The sequence below is a fragment of the Labrus bergylta genome, chromosome 15 (genome assembly GCF_963930695.1).
Source record: "Labrus bergylta chromosome 15, fLabBer1.1, whole genome shotgun sequence".
Taxonomy (NCBI): domain Eukaryota; kingdom Metazoa; phylum Chordata; class Actinopteri; order Labriformes; family Labridae; genus Labrus; species Labrus bergylta.
In genome coordinates, this window is record NC_089209.1 from 22,934,642 (window position 1) to 22,949,657 (window position 15,016).

General features: G+C 40.5%; 1 protein-coding gene across 1 annotated transcript; it reads right to left on the bottom strand.

The window, feature by feature from the left end:
- Positions 1-4,525: 4,525 nt before the first annotated feature.
- On the bottom strand, positions 4,526-14,628 carry LOC109982316 (zinc finger protein 665-like). The gene is made up of 2 exons (XM_020631469.3): positions 14,381-14,628; positions 4,526-9,167 (listed from the first exon to the last, which is right to left on the bottom strand). The coding sequence occupies exons 1-2, from the start codon at positions 14,532-14,534 to the stop codon at positions 6,595-6,597; spliced, it is 2,727 nt and encodes a 908-aa protein (XP_020487125.1). The 5' UTR covers positions 14,535-14,628; the 3' UTR covers positions 4,526-6,594.
- Positions 14,629-15,016: the final 388 nt, after the last annotated feature.

Here is a 15,016-nt window from a genome sequence, read left to right on the forward strand (position 1 = left end):
TTTTGCAAATACCCAACATGTGCTAGTTTGCAAGCAACACTGACTTGTAAAAGCTGTAGGACAGCATTTGTTCATGTTTTGTCCGTTTTTAAACCGTCTAATAAAAAGTAATGGTTTATTTCTAAGAAGGAAATTCCGTAATAAATACTTGCATAGGTGATCTTTCGATCTGTTACGACATTTAATTTCAAATTGGATGGTTAACATTCAGTGTCATTGAAGAAACATAGGGATGAGGAAAAAAATTACTAGATGAGGCAGTCAACTAATTATTGGGCGCTAATTTTGAGACTAAAGCCGTTATTTGTAACCTGTAATGGTACATTAAGAAGTCACCAAGGTAATAAGTGTTCACCAAAACTAACGAAATAAAGTAAAATAGATCGTCAAAAATGTTTTTGTTTTAAGTTTTTTTGTGCTGGCTGCGCCCATTTTCTATCCTAAAACAATGCAATTCAGTGTTATCAGAGCTGAGCCTCCTATAAGTGCAGACACATCGTCTGTGTCAGCTGATCTTTGTCGCTACACTCAGTCGAGTATGGTTGAGAGTATGGTTGAACTATAGATACACCACTAAGCTGGTCAATGTCACTTCTCCCTCACTGACCAACAAAAATCAACAAGGGGTGGGACTTCTGATATCAACTTTGTCAACAACAATGTGGGAGGAGAAACTAAAACTAATCTGACTCATCTTTTTGAGGGGTAACATCTAAGGCCAAGGCTGATGCCAGGAAACGATGCCTATACATTGTTTTAACGTTATATTTGTGAAATTGATTTAAACTAAAACAAATATCAGGCAAAATATAAATATTAGTTAAGGCAGGAACTATTTAAAACTGACTTTACTTTCCCTACTCAAGGGAATCATAAGTGCCAAAAGCCAACTTTTGGTTACCTAGCAACAGGAAGCACAGATAAGAAGCGCTCTGAAATTCAGGTTGTGAGTTTTGCCAGTGCCAACAAAGCCATTAATGGACACAGGCCATTTATAAGCAAATGCTCTGAGGAGTGCTGCCATGCTTTCCCAGGAACATATTGGCTACTTCAACACAGACTTAAGACTTGACACCAGGTCTTAGATGGTCTTTTGAGTGGTCGATTTCTGCAAACTCAAGATAGCAAAGCTCTAGCTGTGAGCCTGACCTCACCTTATTAGGGCCACCATATTTTAGGACCTAAAATACTGTTCATTATAGGACAGTATAAACTACTATGTCAAACTTTAATGTCTGTTCATCATGAGCTTGGTTCTGTCAAACCGTTAAGAGGCGAGTTATTCCCTTCAACCATTGCCAATATTAAAAAGTGGGTCTTTAGTGAAACTAATGTTTCAGATGTGTGCTGGTATAGCTGTGGGATGACACAGTCATGCATCCACTTAGACATTACCAGAGGTTCAGAGTTTCTAGATTAACGTGACTTTGTAATGTTTTTTGTGTGCAAAAAAAACATACTTAATATTTCCTATTCTGTCCAACAGAGAGTGGATCTTCTTGGAAGTTAGATATGAAGTAACTTTAAAGGGAGAATAGGGGCAAGCGGCAGACAAAATTGTCCTTACCTCGAGCTGCACATGCCTGTGTGCTGCATTGTTGTGTTAGCAGGCTAATGTTAGCACACATTGGTTAAGTTGGAGCTGACACCCAAATAAGCAGCGAGTATGTAATTCTTCTTTTCTCTAGTCCTTGAATAAAACAGCTTTATAAGCAAGGCCGTCCCGTCTATGTTAATGTGATGTAAACACAGCAAGGGTACTGGTGGGACTCACGTTTCTCACTCATTGTACAGTCATTTACAGAGGATACTTGATCTCTGCTGTATTTATGTGTAAAATGTTGCACATTCACTTGATTTGATTTGATATTTACCACTTGGCTTGCTGAGCATCTATAAACATTGTGCGCCAGGATTTGGATAAACTTATTTGTTATGCATTCCAAGCACCACTCCCAATTTTATGCTACACATCTGTACATAGTCTCAGTATAAACTCTAAGAATCAAATTACCTTTGTTGTTGATGCACACACATACGCTGCCATATGATGGTTAAATCATTCCAGAACAAGCATGAAGGATGGGTAGACGTTTGAGGGGGCTCTTATGTTTGTATGCTTTTGTAAAGTATACTCTAAAGACAGTCACTGAACCACGCCGATATCTTTTAAAAAGTGAAAAGTCTGCGTGATTTTCAAAGGATTTCTCTCTTTTTCTTAGTATGCTTGTAGCAACAGCGGTGCATATATGATACAATAGTTTGGTTTTGCTCTCTGATGGTACCCCCTTTGTTTAATTGCATTGACTGAAGGTCCTGCCAAAGTCAATTGTCATGGTGATCCCACTCCTTAAGTAAACAAGTTCACTGATCTGTATTAGACAGCCACGACTTCGCTAAGAAATTTGGTTAGCAAAGTAAACAAGAGTCGTTTGCATGGACTTCATGGAGATTTTGTTGGAAAAACAAAGCCTTATCTTTAAATATCAAACTAGGTCTTAGTAGCTCATCCGGTATTTAGAGCCTCTACCATCTGGCCCTGTTACATGTCATCCCCTCTCTTCCCCACCTTCCAATTTAAATTGTATCTTCAAACCTATATTATTTTTTTCCCCCATTTTTTAGTGACCTAAGAAAGGCTACAAAACATTTCCTGTCAATGTGCGCCTTGTAGGGAGCTTCAAACGCTTTTCTCAGAAACATATGTGATCTTATCAGACATGACACGAGCAGTTTCTACAGTTTGACGAATACAATACATTTGACAAACATACTATACTGTACAACAAACATTTCTACTAGTGTGCATAAGCTTGTGTTGGAATTCGAAACACATTCACAAAATAAAGCTTTCAAAATTATTATATTAATGCTTTACTGATGTTATAAAAAACATCAAGCATGGCTCTTCTTTGATTTCTCATATTGTATCCCATTATAAGGGTCATACTCATACTGTATGAATAACGTCACTCAGACACGATGCTTCCTCTCTGGCAGCTTCATGGAGTGACGCATCGTGGCCGAGAGCTCCCCCTTCCGGCCACAGCAGGCATGACTAATCAATCAAAAGCATTTTTTCTCAAAAGACTCTACAGCTAGATCACTGATTAAAAACTCTTGACAGCTAGATATCCATTTACCTTATGAGTTTTAACCAGCAACAAACACAAGCAGACTAAGAGTTTCTTTCCACAGGCAGTAAAATGTTTCTTTACATCATTATTTTCCCTGTCTGTCTGTATGTGATGCCACTGACAAGAGCTGCTGAATTGTTTTTCGTTGTTTGATTGCAATGACAATAAAGATCTATTGTAACTCGTTTTTGAATAGTTTTAACTCTTCAGAATGACTGCTTTTAACTGTTACATCTTTTACATATTTTTAACCTTACATGGATTGTTAAGATGATTGTTTTTACGACACTTTTAACAATGATTTGCAATTTACAAGGGAAACAACATGCAGTGCAGCCTCAAACTGGAGCTCAAGCCAGAATCTTCAAACACAAGCTTAAGCGAACCGCACAGCTACACTTTGACAGCACATGTCTCTGCTTTAGTAAAATCTATAGAAAGGGCCCCAACAGCTAGTACACCAGCAATGTCCCAGATTGAATCAGCAACTATCCATCCATCCATTTTCTTCCGCCTGACCAAGAGTGGTGGCAGTGACAGCAGGTAAAGCAGGTCGAGCCAGACTTCCCTCTCAGCAGCCATGTTTTACATTTCCTCCTGGCGGATTTTGAAGCGTTCCCAGGCCAGACAAGAAATATATATTTCTTCCAGTGAACTCTGGGTCTAGCATGGGGTCTCCTCTCAGGTCGGCATGGCCGGAAAACCTCCAAAGGAGGCCTCCTAATCAGATGTCCAAACCACCTCAAATGGATCCTTTTGATCTGAGCTCCACACCCTATCACTAAGAACTCATTCCCTATCTTATTCTTTCGGTCACTACCTATAGCTCATGACCATAGGTGAGGGTTGGAAGGAAGATCGACCAGTAAATCGAGAGCTTTACCTTCAGGCTCAGCTCCCTTTTCACCACAACCGTTCGGTACAATGCCTGCATTACTTCCCACACTAAGCCAATCCGTCAGACCCTGAGATACTTGGGGCAAGGATTCACTCCCAGAGAGGTCAATCCACTGTTTTCCAGCAGAGAACCATGGCCTTGGACTTGAAACTCATCCCAGCTGCATCGTACTTGGCTTCAAACCTCCTAAATGCCTGCTGGGAGACCCATCATGAGAAAGCCATCAAAACCACATCATCGGTAAAAAAGCAGGAAATTAGATTTTGAGGCCCCCAAACTGGAAATCCTTCTCACCACAGGCTGCGCCTTGGGATCCCATCCATGGAAATAACAAACAGACAAGAGGCCAGCCTGGCGAAGTCCAAGAAGAAACGGCAATGTGTCTGACTTTGTGCCGAGGATGTAGACACACGTTTTCTATTTGTTGTTGTATCAGAAATAATACCAACTTCTACAAAATAATTAAGACCAGCTGTACACATTGTCAAAGCATTATTTAGTTATTTTCTTTATTGTTTCATGTTAACTGCATTCATGAAACACAATATGACACATCTGATACAAAGATAGAAAGTAATTATATATAATAACAAAAACAAATAGCTGGTGTCAGGATAATTATTGAGAGACAACTTCAAACAACAGCGCTGTGATAGTGGAGAGTGTAACGTTTGTCATAGCATGCAAAATACAGCCATCAGTGCTTTTCCATCACAGGATTTTTATAAACCTTGTTTCAACCAATATTCAAAACTTGATATCACAACTGGTATCAGGATGGAATGCTTAGAATAGAAAACTTCTACTGTAAGGATTGTATCCCAGACTCACCTACTGTTACAAACAATGCAGGTGTGCAAATGTTTTACATCAAACTTTATTTTAGTATCTCTGAGTGGTTTCTACCCAGCATCACATCTCAACGGGAGAATTCAAATTAAGTTGAATTAATTATCAATAACCATTTACAGTCTCTTTGCAGGAAATGCTGATTTGAACCAGCATATCTTGAAGTGTCTTTTGGACTTCATTTAAAACTCTATCTGGTTTAAAGGCAGGGTTGGTCATTTCTCCAAAACCACTAAGATTTTGATTGAAATTGTCTTTAAGTCCTATCAGAAATTAACAACTCGTGCTCTGAAAAAGGAACGAAGAAAATCCATCATCTGTGGCAGGATTTAAATTGATACCTCGTGGCAGACAGAGGTACCAATTTGATGAGCCAATCATGTCTCCCTGCTCGTTCTCTACCCCTTACATGCACTAGCCCACACTCAAAGAGCGTCACCGATTACAGAGTTTATACTTTGAGTTATGATAAAGTTTGTTGTTTACTTACAGCTGAATGAGACATGAGATGATGTAGTTTCTACACAATGCAAGAGATGAGCTGACGTCCACTTCTAGAGTAACTGAGCTCTTACATGTAAGCGAGGAGCGTGGCTTTTAAGGGAGCACAGAGGGGAGGGGGTGGTTGTAGACTGAGCACTGAGGGAATGCTACTTTTTAAATCATGCTAGTTTTCAAAATGTACCTACCCTGTCTTTAAAGGAATGTGAATGATGCCAGGGGTTTTTTTGTTGGAGGTGCTGATATCGCCGGTGTCTGAGTTGGGTGAGTGTAATTTATATGTCTTTCAAACTGCTATGAGATGGAACCAGTCTCTACAGGGTCTAAAATAACTTGGCTTTACTTCCCTGTGGTCAGTCCAACAGAGGAAGTTAGTGTCCTATCAGCTCAAAGGATCTCACGCTAGCATGCTGTAGAACCAAAATGTTCTGGGCTGGATGTGTCATTGTGTCGCACTTAAGACTGAAGTCAATCCTGGCATGGGGGAAGAGAAGGAAAGCTCTTTAAAAGGTTCAAAGGTTAAATTTGGGCAACTATCTTTTAAAAAGGGTTTTGGGGATTTGGTCTTCAACTGATGCTTATCCATTCGTTCAATCACAGAAATGTTCTAATTTCTGAATCATACACGCTACAAAAGTCTACCACAATCTATCTGTGTCATGTGATGTGTCAGATAAGACTTCTTGTTAAATCTCTTAATGCAAACAAAGCATCTGAAGGATCTCTCTCCTGCGTGAATTGTGTTTTGTCTTTGGTCCCTTATTTGATGTGCTTTCCACAGAGTTTAAACTGATATTCTCTGACCTCCGATCAACCAACAATGTCCTAACTACCTGCTTTCTAAGAGTCTTAGTTTTTTGTCGTAAAGGTCTCTCTGGATCTGAGTTCCTGGCTGATTCTGCTCCTCAATAGTCCTCTCCATCAGTTCCTGTTTCTGCCTCTCGTTTCTCCTCAGTTTGGTTTTATGAAGATATGAAGCCTGACCTCCAACACACTTGTGTGTTTTTAAACTGGTTGTACAAAGAGAATCTTTGGTCACAAACAAAGCACATAAAGGGTCTGTTCCCTCTGTGACGTGGTAGATACAATTTGGTGGGAAATCTTTTTTCACGTTCAGAGCAGCTGATGGGTTCTCTCCGGTATGAACTAACATGCGAGAGCTGAGATGCACTACTTGGTGAAATGACTTACCACACTCTAAGGTGTCTCTCATGTGTGAACCAACTTATGTTTTATCAGAATATATTTCCGGTTAAATCTTTCGTCACAAACAGAGCAGCTGAAGGGTTTCTCTCCAGTGTGAATTCTCATGTGTCTGCCAACATCTGGTTTAGTTTTAAATGATTTACCACACACGGAGCAGCTGAATGGTTTCTCTCCGGTGTGAACTCTCATGTGTCTGTTTAGATCGTATCTTTTTTTGAACGTTTTATGACACCCAGGACAGCTATGGGATTTTTTATCAACATCCAGTCTCTTATTTTGAATGTTTCCTACTGTCTTCAAACCTGACTGATGTTCTCTGGTGTCCTTCCAATCATCACTGTTATCAGTCTCAGCTTCAGAAGCGTCTTCAGTCTTCACCTCCGTCTCTGGTTGTAAATGTCTCTCTAGATCTGAGTATCTGGCGTATTCTGCTCCTCCACAGTCCTCTCCATCAGCTCCTGTTTCTTTCTCTCTTTTCTCCTCAGTTTGGTTTTGAGGAGGCGCTGAAGCATGACCTCCAACAGACTTGTGTTTTTTTAACTGATCAAGCCTAAAAGATCTATGGTCACAAACAGAGTAACTGTACGGTTTCTCCCCTCTGTGTAGACTCATGTGTTTTGACAAATATTCTTTCTCATTAAAAATTTCACCACAGTCAGGACAGCTACAGGTTTTAATACCTCCTTGAATTGTCATTTGACCGGTCAGATTATACTTTTTGTTAAATCTCTTACTGGTAACATAGCTGATGGGTTTTTTTCCCCTGTGAACCAACATGTGTGAGGTCAGATGCACTACTTGGTTAAATCCTTTGCCACAAATGGAGCAGCTGAAGGGTTCCTCCCCTTTGTGAATTCTCATGTGTCTGCTAAGATCTGGTTTAGTTTTAAATGATTTACCACACTTACAGCAGCTGAAGGGTTTCTCTCCGGTGTGAACTCTCATGTGTCTGGTCAAATCGTGTCTTTTTTTGAATGTTTTGTGACACTCAGAGCAGCTATGGGATTTTTTATCAATATCCAGGCTCTTATTTTGAGTGTTTCCTACTGTCTTCAAACCTGACTGATGTTCTCTGGTCTCCTTCCAATCAACTCCTCCGCATTCCCCTACATCAGCGCCTGTTTTAGTCTTTCTTTTCTCCTCAGTTTGGTTTTGATGAGGCTCTGAAACATTGCCTTCAACACACTTGTGTCTTTTTAATTGATTTCGCCAAAAGAATCTTTGGTTACAAACAGAGCAGCTGAATGGTTTCTCTCCTCTGTGAATTCTCATGTGTTGGTTCACATATCCATTCTCCTTAAAACTTTTACCACACACAGGGCAGCAAGACTTTTTTCCACCTCTGTGAATTGTCATGTGACGTGTCAGATTAAACTTCCGGTTAAAGCTTTTACTGCAAACAGAGCATCTGAAGGGTTTCTCTCCTGTGTGAATTCTAATGTGATCCGTTAGATGCTGTTTATAGTGGAATGTTTTACCACACACAGAGCAGCTATGGGATTTCTTTTCAGTCTTTGGTCCCTTATTTGTTACGTTTTCCACAGAGTTTAAACCTGACTGATGTTCTCTGGTCTCTTTCCATTCATTACTGACATCCGTTTTTCGTTCAGAAGAGTCTTTAGTCTTGACCTGAGTCTCTGGTTGTAAAGGTCTCTCTGGATCTGAGTTCCTATCTGGTTCTGCTCCTCCAAAGTCCTCTCTATCAGCTCTTGTTTCGGTATCCCTTTTCTCCTCAGTTTGGTTTTGATGAGGCTCTGAAACATTACCCTCAACACACTTGTGTCTTATTAACTGATTTCGCCAAAAGAATCTTTCGTCACAAACAGAGCAGCTGTAAGGTTTCTCTCCTCTGTGAATTCTCATGTGTTGGTTCACATATCCTTTCACCTTAAAACTTTTACCGCACACAGGGCAGCAAGATTTTTTTTCCCCTCTGTGAATTTTTGTGTGGCGTGTCAGATTAAACTTCCGGTTAAATCGTTCACTGCAAACAGAGCATCTGAAGGGTTTCTCTCCTGTGTGAATTCTAATGTGATCTGTCAGATGCTGTTTATAGTGGAATATTTTACCACACACAGAGCAGCCATGTGATTTCTTATCAGTCTTCGGTCTTTTATTTGTTGTGTTTTCCACAAATGTTAAACCTGACTGATGTTCTCTAGTCTCCTTCCAATCATTGCTGACATCCGTTTCTGGTTCACGAGAGTCTTCAGTCTTTACCTCAGTGTCTGGGCGTAAATGTCTGTCTGGATCCAAATACCTCGGATCTGGTTCTGCTCCTCCGCATTCCTCTCCATCAGCTCCTGTTTCCATCTGTTCAGTTTGTCTCTGGTGAAGCTGTGAGGACTGAGGTTTCTCTTCATCATCTTCACTCTTCACATCGACAGCAGTGAAGGGCAACATGGTGGTATCAGCCTCATCCAGTCCTTGAAGCTGCTCCCCCTCCTCACTGCTCCACAGTTCCTCTTGTTCCTCTTTAATTTGTGGGGGCTTAGTGTCCTCCTGGTCCAGACTGGGGCTACATTTCTGCTGCTCAAGGGGAAGCTCTTCTTTAGTAACCAACAGCTGCTGGGCATCTGCAGGACACAGTAAACAAAATTAAAGACCTGTTTCAGAAAAACACCAGTAAATGTTAACGGAAATCTTGATCTTCAGGGTTTGTTTAATGTCAGGATGCAATGCTTGTGTAACAAGGTTACAATCATATCCTTGTTTTTATGGAACTTCACCAAATCCTGATAATCATTGAATAACTTGTGTTTAATATGTGTTTTGTGGCTCACTCAAGCTGAACTGTGACCACCTGTACTGTCACTTTAAGAGGCTGCTGTGTATGTGACGTCAGTGTTGTGCTTCTCTTAGTCTGCACTAGAGAAGGTAAGAATAATTTATCTGCTCATGGTTAAGCTTTATTTCTCTCTGTAAACAATGTAAAATAAAGCTGTATGAAATTATTAGTTACTCTTATGCAGTGTTGGGACTAGCTTCTATCAAACTAGCTGTTACTGTAACACCACTACTATTTGCAGTAATTAGTAACGAGTTAGTTACTTTCCATACTTGAACGCCGTTAGAGTTACTGACATTTAAAAGCACTCGTTACTTTATTTGAAACAGCTGACAACAAGTAGGCGCCCCCTTTTGTTTTGTTTTTTTCGGATTTTTTTTTTTGCCAACATACATTACAATTTTTTTACATGTTAAGCATGCCAAGACCTACAAAAATGTCACAAAGTCATTGTGAAATGTCAACAGGAAGTCCACTATGATTTTTTTCAATGTCAAAAAAGGTGTAATTTTCATCGTTTACAGGGTACCTATTTGAAAGCACTTGCCCTAGGACCTTCATCTGATCAATTCCAGTTTGGTATCAGCTGATAGAAGACAAGCTGGAGATCCAAATTTCTTCGAATCATGAGGTCTCAGCGTAGGGCGTAGCGTGATGTCAAAGTTTGATGACATTTTTGGCATCGCGCCAGAAAAAAGTAAATTCTTATAACTCTACTTTACAGTGTGCAATTATCATCACAAGATTCGTACATGACACGAAGCCCGCCCTGAACACATCCGTGATTCATACCAGTGGAAAAGTGAAACTTTTCATAAGGGTGAAGTGAGTGGGCGCGGTTAAATGGCTCAGTGGGGCCCCCTTGAAATTTTCAAAAAGGCCTCCCCATAGAGGTTTTTTTCACCTAAATGCACGAACATTTTTTTATGCATATTAAGCATGTCAGGACCTACATTAAATCCGCTTGCACCCATTGCAACCCAACAGGAAGTTTGTCATAATTTTTTGAACGTCAACATAATGGCCCAATTTTGCGTTTCACAGGCTACCTATTTGAACAAACTTTTCCAAGGCCGTTCATCGCCAAATTTGGTCAGTGTATTCTAGACATGTTGAAGATATCAGCTTGTGCTCTACAAGATTCTACATGAAAGGGCGTGGCAAGGGTGTAACGTCAAACTTTGATATCTTTTCGCGCCCCCCATGAACTTGAACCGTATAGGTTTTTTCACCTACATGCATGACATTTCGTATGTATATTAAACATGGCAGGACCTACATAAAAATCTTCTTGCACCCATTGTCAAATTGAACAGGAAGTCCACCATAATTTTTAGAATTTTTAAATCATGGCCCAATTTCACATTTCACAGGCTACCTATTTCAACACACTTCCCAGATCCCCGCCAAATTTGGTCAGTGTGTTCTAGACATGTTAAACATCTAAAGTTGAGCAAACCATGATTCTAGCTCAAAAGGGGCATGGCCACGGCAAACTGTCAAACTTTGATGTCAAAGGTTTTCAGCGCTGGATCATGGTGAAAACCGAAGTTAGAAAAATAAAATAAACATTCTGACTCATAAATGGGGGAGTTTGTGAATGAAATGAAGGTTAGAGTGGACATATCGGTAGTTTACTGCAGCAGGTGGGTCACAAACATAAGAAAAATCACAGAATGACACCACGTCGCTGCTGCATTAACGCTGTCCTCCTACAGCGCCAAAACATCCACTGTTCATCTTTAAACACGAGTGTACTGTATCTGCAAGGTTTAAATGTTTAGAGGTTTGTCAGAGTTCTCACATCAGTCAGCAGTCTCCGTCACTCTTGGCTACATTTTATCATGGCAAACTAGGTCTCTTCTGTGACCGATTGATAGGATATATAGACCTAATGATCGTGTCAGAGATGCCCAGACTTCATTTCCACACTCTTATTTACAAAATAATGAAGATGTGCTGAGTAACGAGAATGCAAAATGTGTTAACCCACCGCTGTTTCTCTGTGCATCTTGCAGCCTAGTCATCCTTATTAAAACTCCAAATCCCACTTGATGATAAATGCACCATATTGCACACGTGGTGAAATAAAACAGCAGGTCGTAATGTTTATGATGACCGAGAGATGCGTCCTTTAAGAAATGTGACACGCTTTATTGTTGCGATCATATTGTCTAAATGCTTTTTAAAAACCTGAATGTTAAGAATTTGGATTATATTATAGCCCAGACTTTATAAGTACACATCACTGAAGTTAAAGGTCCCATATTAGGCTTTTTCTGGTTTTATATGCTCTTTAGTGTGTTTTCCAAGTGTCCTGTGCATGTTTAGGCACATCTATGTGCAAAAATTCAAAGTCCACGGAAACACGGCTTCTGCTACGTCATCCTGTTAGCTGTAGCATTAGCCGCATGTAGCACGCCCATGATATGCCGTAGCCTGCGGTAGCACAGTAGTGCTAAGGTGCTAATGTTTTTGCTCCCCTCGGACGGAGCCAGTGGCTGCATTCCAAATATGGTAAAAGAGGCGGGACATTTCCGAGAACCGTGCTGAGCAACTGACCAATAACGACAGAGCGGATCAGACCAATCAGAGCAGACTTGGCCCATGTGGGGTCTAACAGTGTGGGCTCAACAGAGTGTAGCTGACAGACTCAGAGCGTAGAGGGAGCAAGGAGGAGCAGTACATGAAAACAGACACTTTTTTCGGACTTCAGCTATTGTGAACGTACAAAAGTAGGAACATAGATTAAATATAAGAACCCCAAAAAGGGCAGAATATGGGCTCTTTAAAATAAAAAAATAAAAAAAACTCTGCTGGATTTCACATCAAAGTTCTTACCTCAGGAGACCACCTGCGCACCCTCCTGTCTGACAGGACTAGTCTCGAGCTGTGCAATGCATGTGTGAACAGCTAGGTCAGGAGAACATCCGGAGCAGTCATCATGAAATGATCTACATATTTTCAGGAGTGTTCATGTGAAAACGCCTAAAGACGCCACTGCAGCAGCACACTTTGCAGCAGCTGTGCATCATGAAAGTGCCGGCCTGAAACGCTATGCATTTAAATATTCTGTGATACTCATAGTGTTGCCTGTTTGAACTTTCCAGTACTACGACTTTTTTTTTTCTTCCCCTTTTATTTGTGAAATAACAAAACAAACAGTGACACAAAGGACAAACTGGGGAGGACAATTTTACAGGCACACAGAGAGAAAAAAGAAATGAAAACAACAACAACAAAAAAACTGGGGGAATAGAGTAAAGTAGAACTGTGAAAACAACAACTGTACTACGACTTTTACACAAATCGATGTGCACAGCCCGCTGCTTAGACCCATCCCTCTGCTGCTGCGCTCCCCGCGGTCACAACACACCCCAACACAAATAAAGAATCATCTGCATTCAGATAAGAGAGCTCTGTGGAAGCGTGACATGCACAAAAATATGCTGAATTAATGAGCCTAGGATAGTTCACATTTTCTGACAGTGGAAGGATTTCCAGCTTTTATTTTGTCTAGGAGGAGCGTGTCTTATACCAGTCAGCCTAAACTGTTGAACGTAGCCCTTTAGGTGTTGGCTGCAGGTCAAGAACATCATCAACAATGCTTGTACCAAATGCTGCAGGAAAGTGATGTATACCCAACTGAGGATAAAGTGTAGCTTGTGTATGGAAAGTCATTTTTTAAGAAAGTTGTATTAAATCTAAGGCATAATAAGCTTCTGTTTTAACATTACAGGTTGGACTCTCAATCAGTGCATGAAGACTGGGGACGTATGGGACATACCAGTAGACTTCTCTCTCTCTCTCTCTTTATGGATAAAAAAGGTTATGAAATATACTTGGGCGGCCGTCAATATAGCTAGGCATCCCTCCCAAGTGTCTAGGAAACACTGATAGTGTATACTGCATAGTGTGTTATGCTTTATGTGCCTCCCCGTCTTTAGTCTCATCCACAAGGAGACAGTCCACACAGTCATGAAAGCCGTTTTGACTTTCCGTCTGTTAAACTACATGATGAATTAAACAGAAAGATAGGAGTAAACTATATTTAAATGATATCAAAGATAAAAACATCATTTCTCCCTCCCATCCCTGCATTGAGGCCCAATGGATTAAGCTCATCTTCCCTTTGAAAGCTCCACGTCGGACCAATGATATTATGATCAGAAGAGAGCTCATCGACCAACCGACTGAAGGATGTCAGCCCTTTTTTGTTGATAATATAATAAATAACCATAATTGAATTGGGCAATAACGGCAGCATGTAGCCGACGCTTTCATCCAAAGAGAGGTACATTAGAGAGTAAATACTACACAAGCAAGAAACTAGAGAGGAGGAAACAACTTCAGTAGACTTAATGCAAACAAACAGCTTTAAATGCGATCGGACACACAGGTGCTGACAGGAAGTGGCCAGAGGCAACACACTTTTTTTATAATTAAAATGTATCCTATAGATCAGGGTTGGGCGTCTGGCGGCCCCCATCAACCCTCAACGTGGCCCTCGGGTCAATTTTTACAGATCAACTAATTGGAAACATGACAAAATCTGCCATGAAATCATGAAAACCAGAAATATGTCCATAATAATATTTGATCGCTGGTATATGTCGAGTTAAATTGGAGACATTATTGACTGTAATCGTTTTTGTATTCTACAATTTGGCCCTCTGACAGTGAGAATTAAATGAATGTGGCCCCTTGCTGTGACCAAAGTTGCCCCTCCCTGATACAGATCGTCATCAACAACAACATCGACTGCTGAGTCCTAATCAGCATCAAGACCATCCTAAATATCACCATCGTCTTCATCAGATATATTATGATTCCACAACAGCCACCAAAGAATCTGTAAGTCCAGTAAACCATCTGATTGTCGTAGCAGCAGCAGCTAGCTTGTGGCTAACACTGAGCTGTGTGCGTCTATGTGAGCTAAAGGCTCGGCTTTCTGAAACATGAACAGGAAACACTTTTCCATCAGTGGAAAGAAAACCTAACCTGTTCTCTGCAGCTTGATTTCAGGTGTTAAAATCACATCCAGCAGTTTTCTTTGTCGGTGGATCTCCTCTTCGTATCCACATGTTGATGTTTGTCCTGACAGGTCTCTCAGCCGCCGTCTGAATAAATCTTTGAGATCCTGAAACCCGGACATCTTACACACAATCCCAGAGTGACAGAAGAAAGTCTGAACTCAACCCTGACGTCGTTTCTAACATTACAAAGGTAGCACAGTAGCACAGACACGCATGCTGTCTTCTTCTTTCAGTTTAATGGCTGGCGGCGCATTTAAGGTGCTTTACCGCCACCTACTGTGCTGGAGTGTGGACCAGAATACAGTTTACTATTAGGAAAAAAATAACAATAATATTAATGAAATAATTCAAATTATCTTAACTAGTCAAGTTTCAATATTCAATACATGCAACACCACATTTTCTCAGCTCCTCTTTAGCCTTTCTATCTGCGTTTTATATTTCACGCATGCGGTCTTCTTCTTCTTCTTCTTTTATATTTCCGGCAGACTAGACGCAGCCTAGACGTATTGCTGCCTTCCATATGTCAATAATAAAATGAATGTGGATTCCACGGATCCTTGCATATTGCAATGAAGACGTTTTATAAAAGTTTTTGTTG

What these genes read in the sequence shown, in the direction of transcription:
- LOC109982316 (XM_020631469.3), bottom strand. Translation starts at nt 14,534, where the DNA reads ATGTCCGGGTTTCAGGATCTCAAAGATTTATTCAGACGGCGGCTGAGA. An exon ending in AATCAAGCTGCAGAGAACAG is followed by an intron (nt 9,168 to 14,380) that starts GTTAGGTTTTCT and finishes TGTGTCCTGCAG; the next exon opens with ATGCCCAGCAGCTGTTGGTT.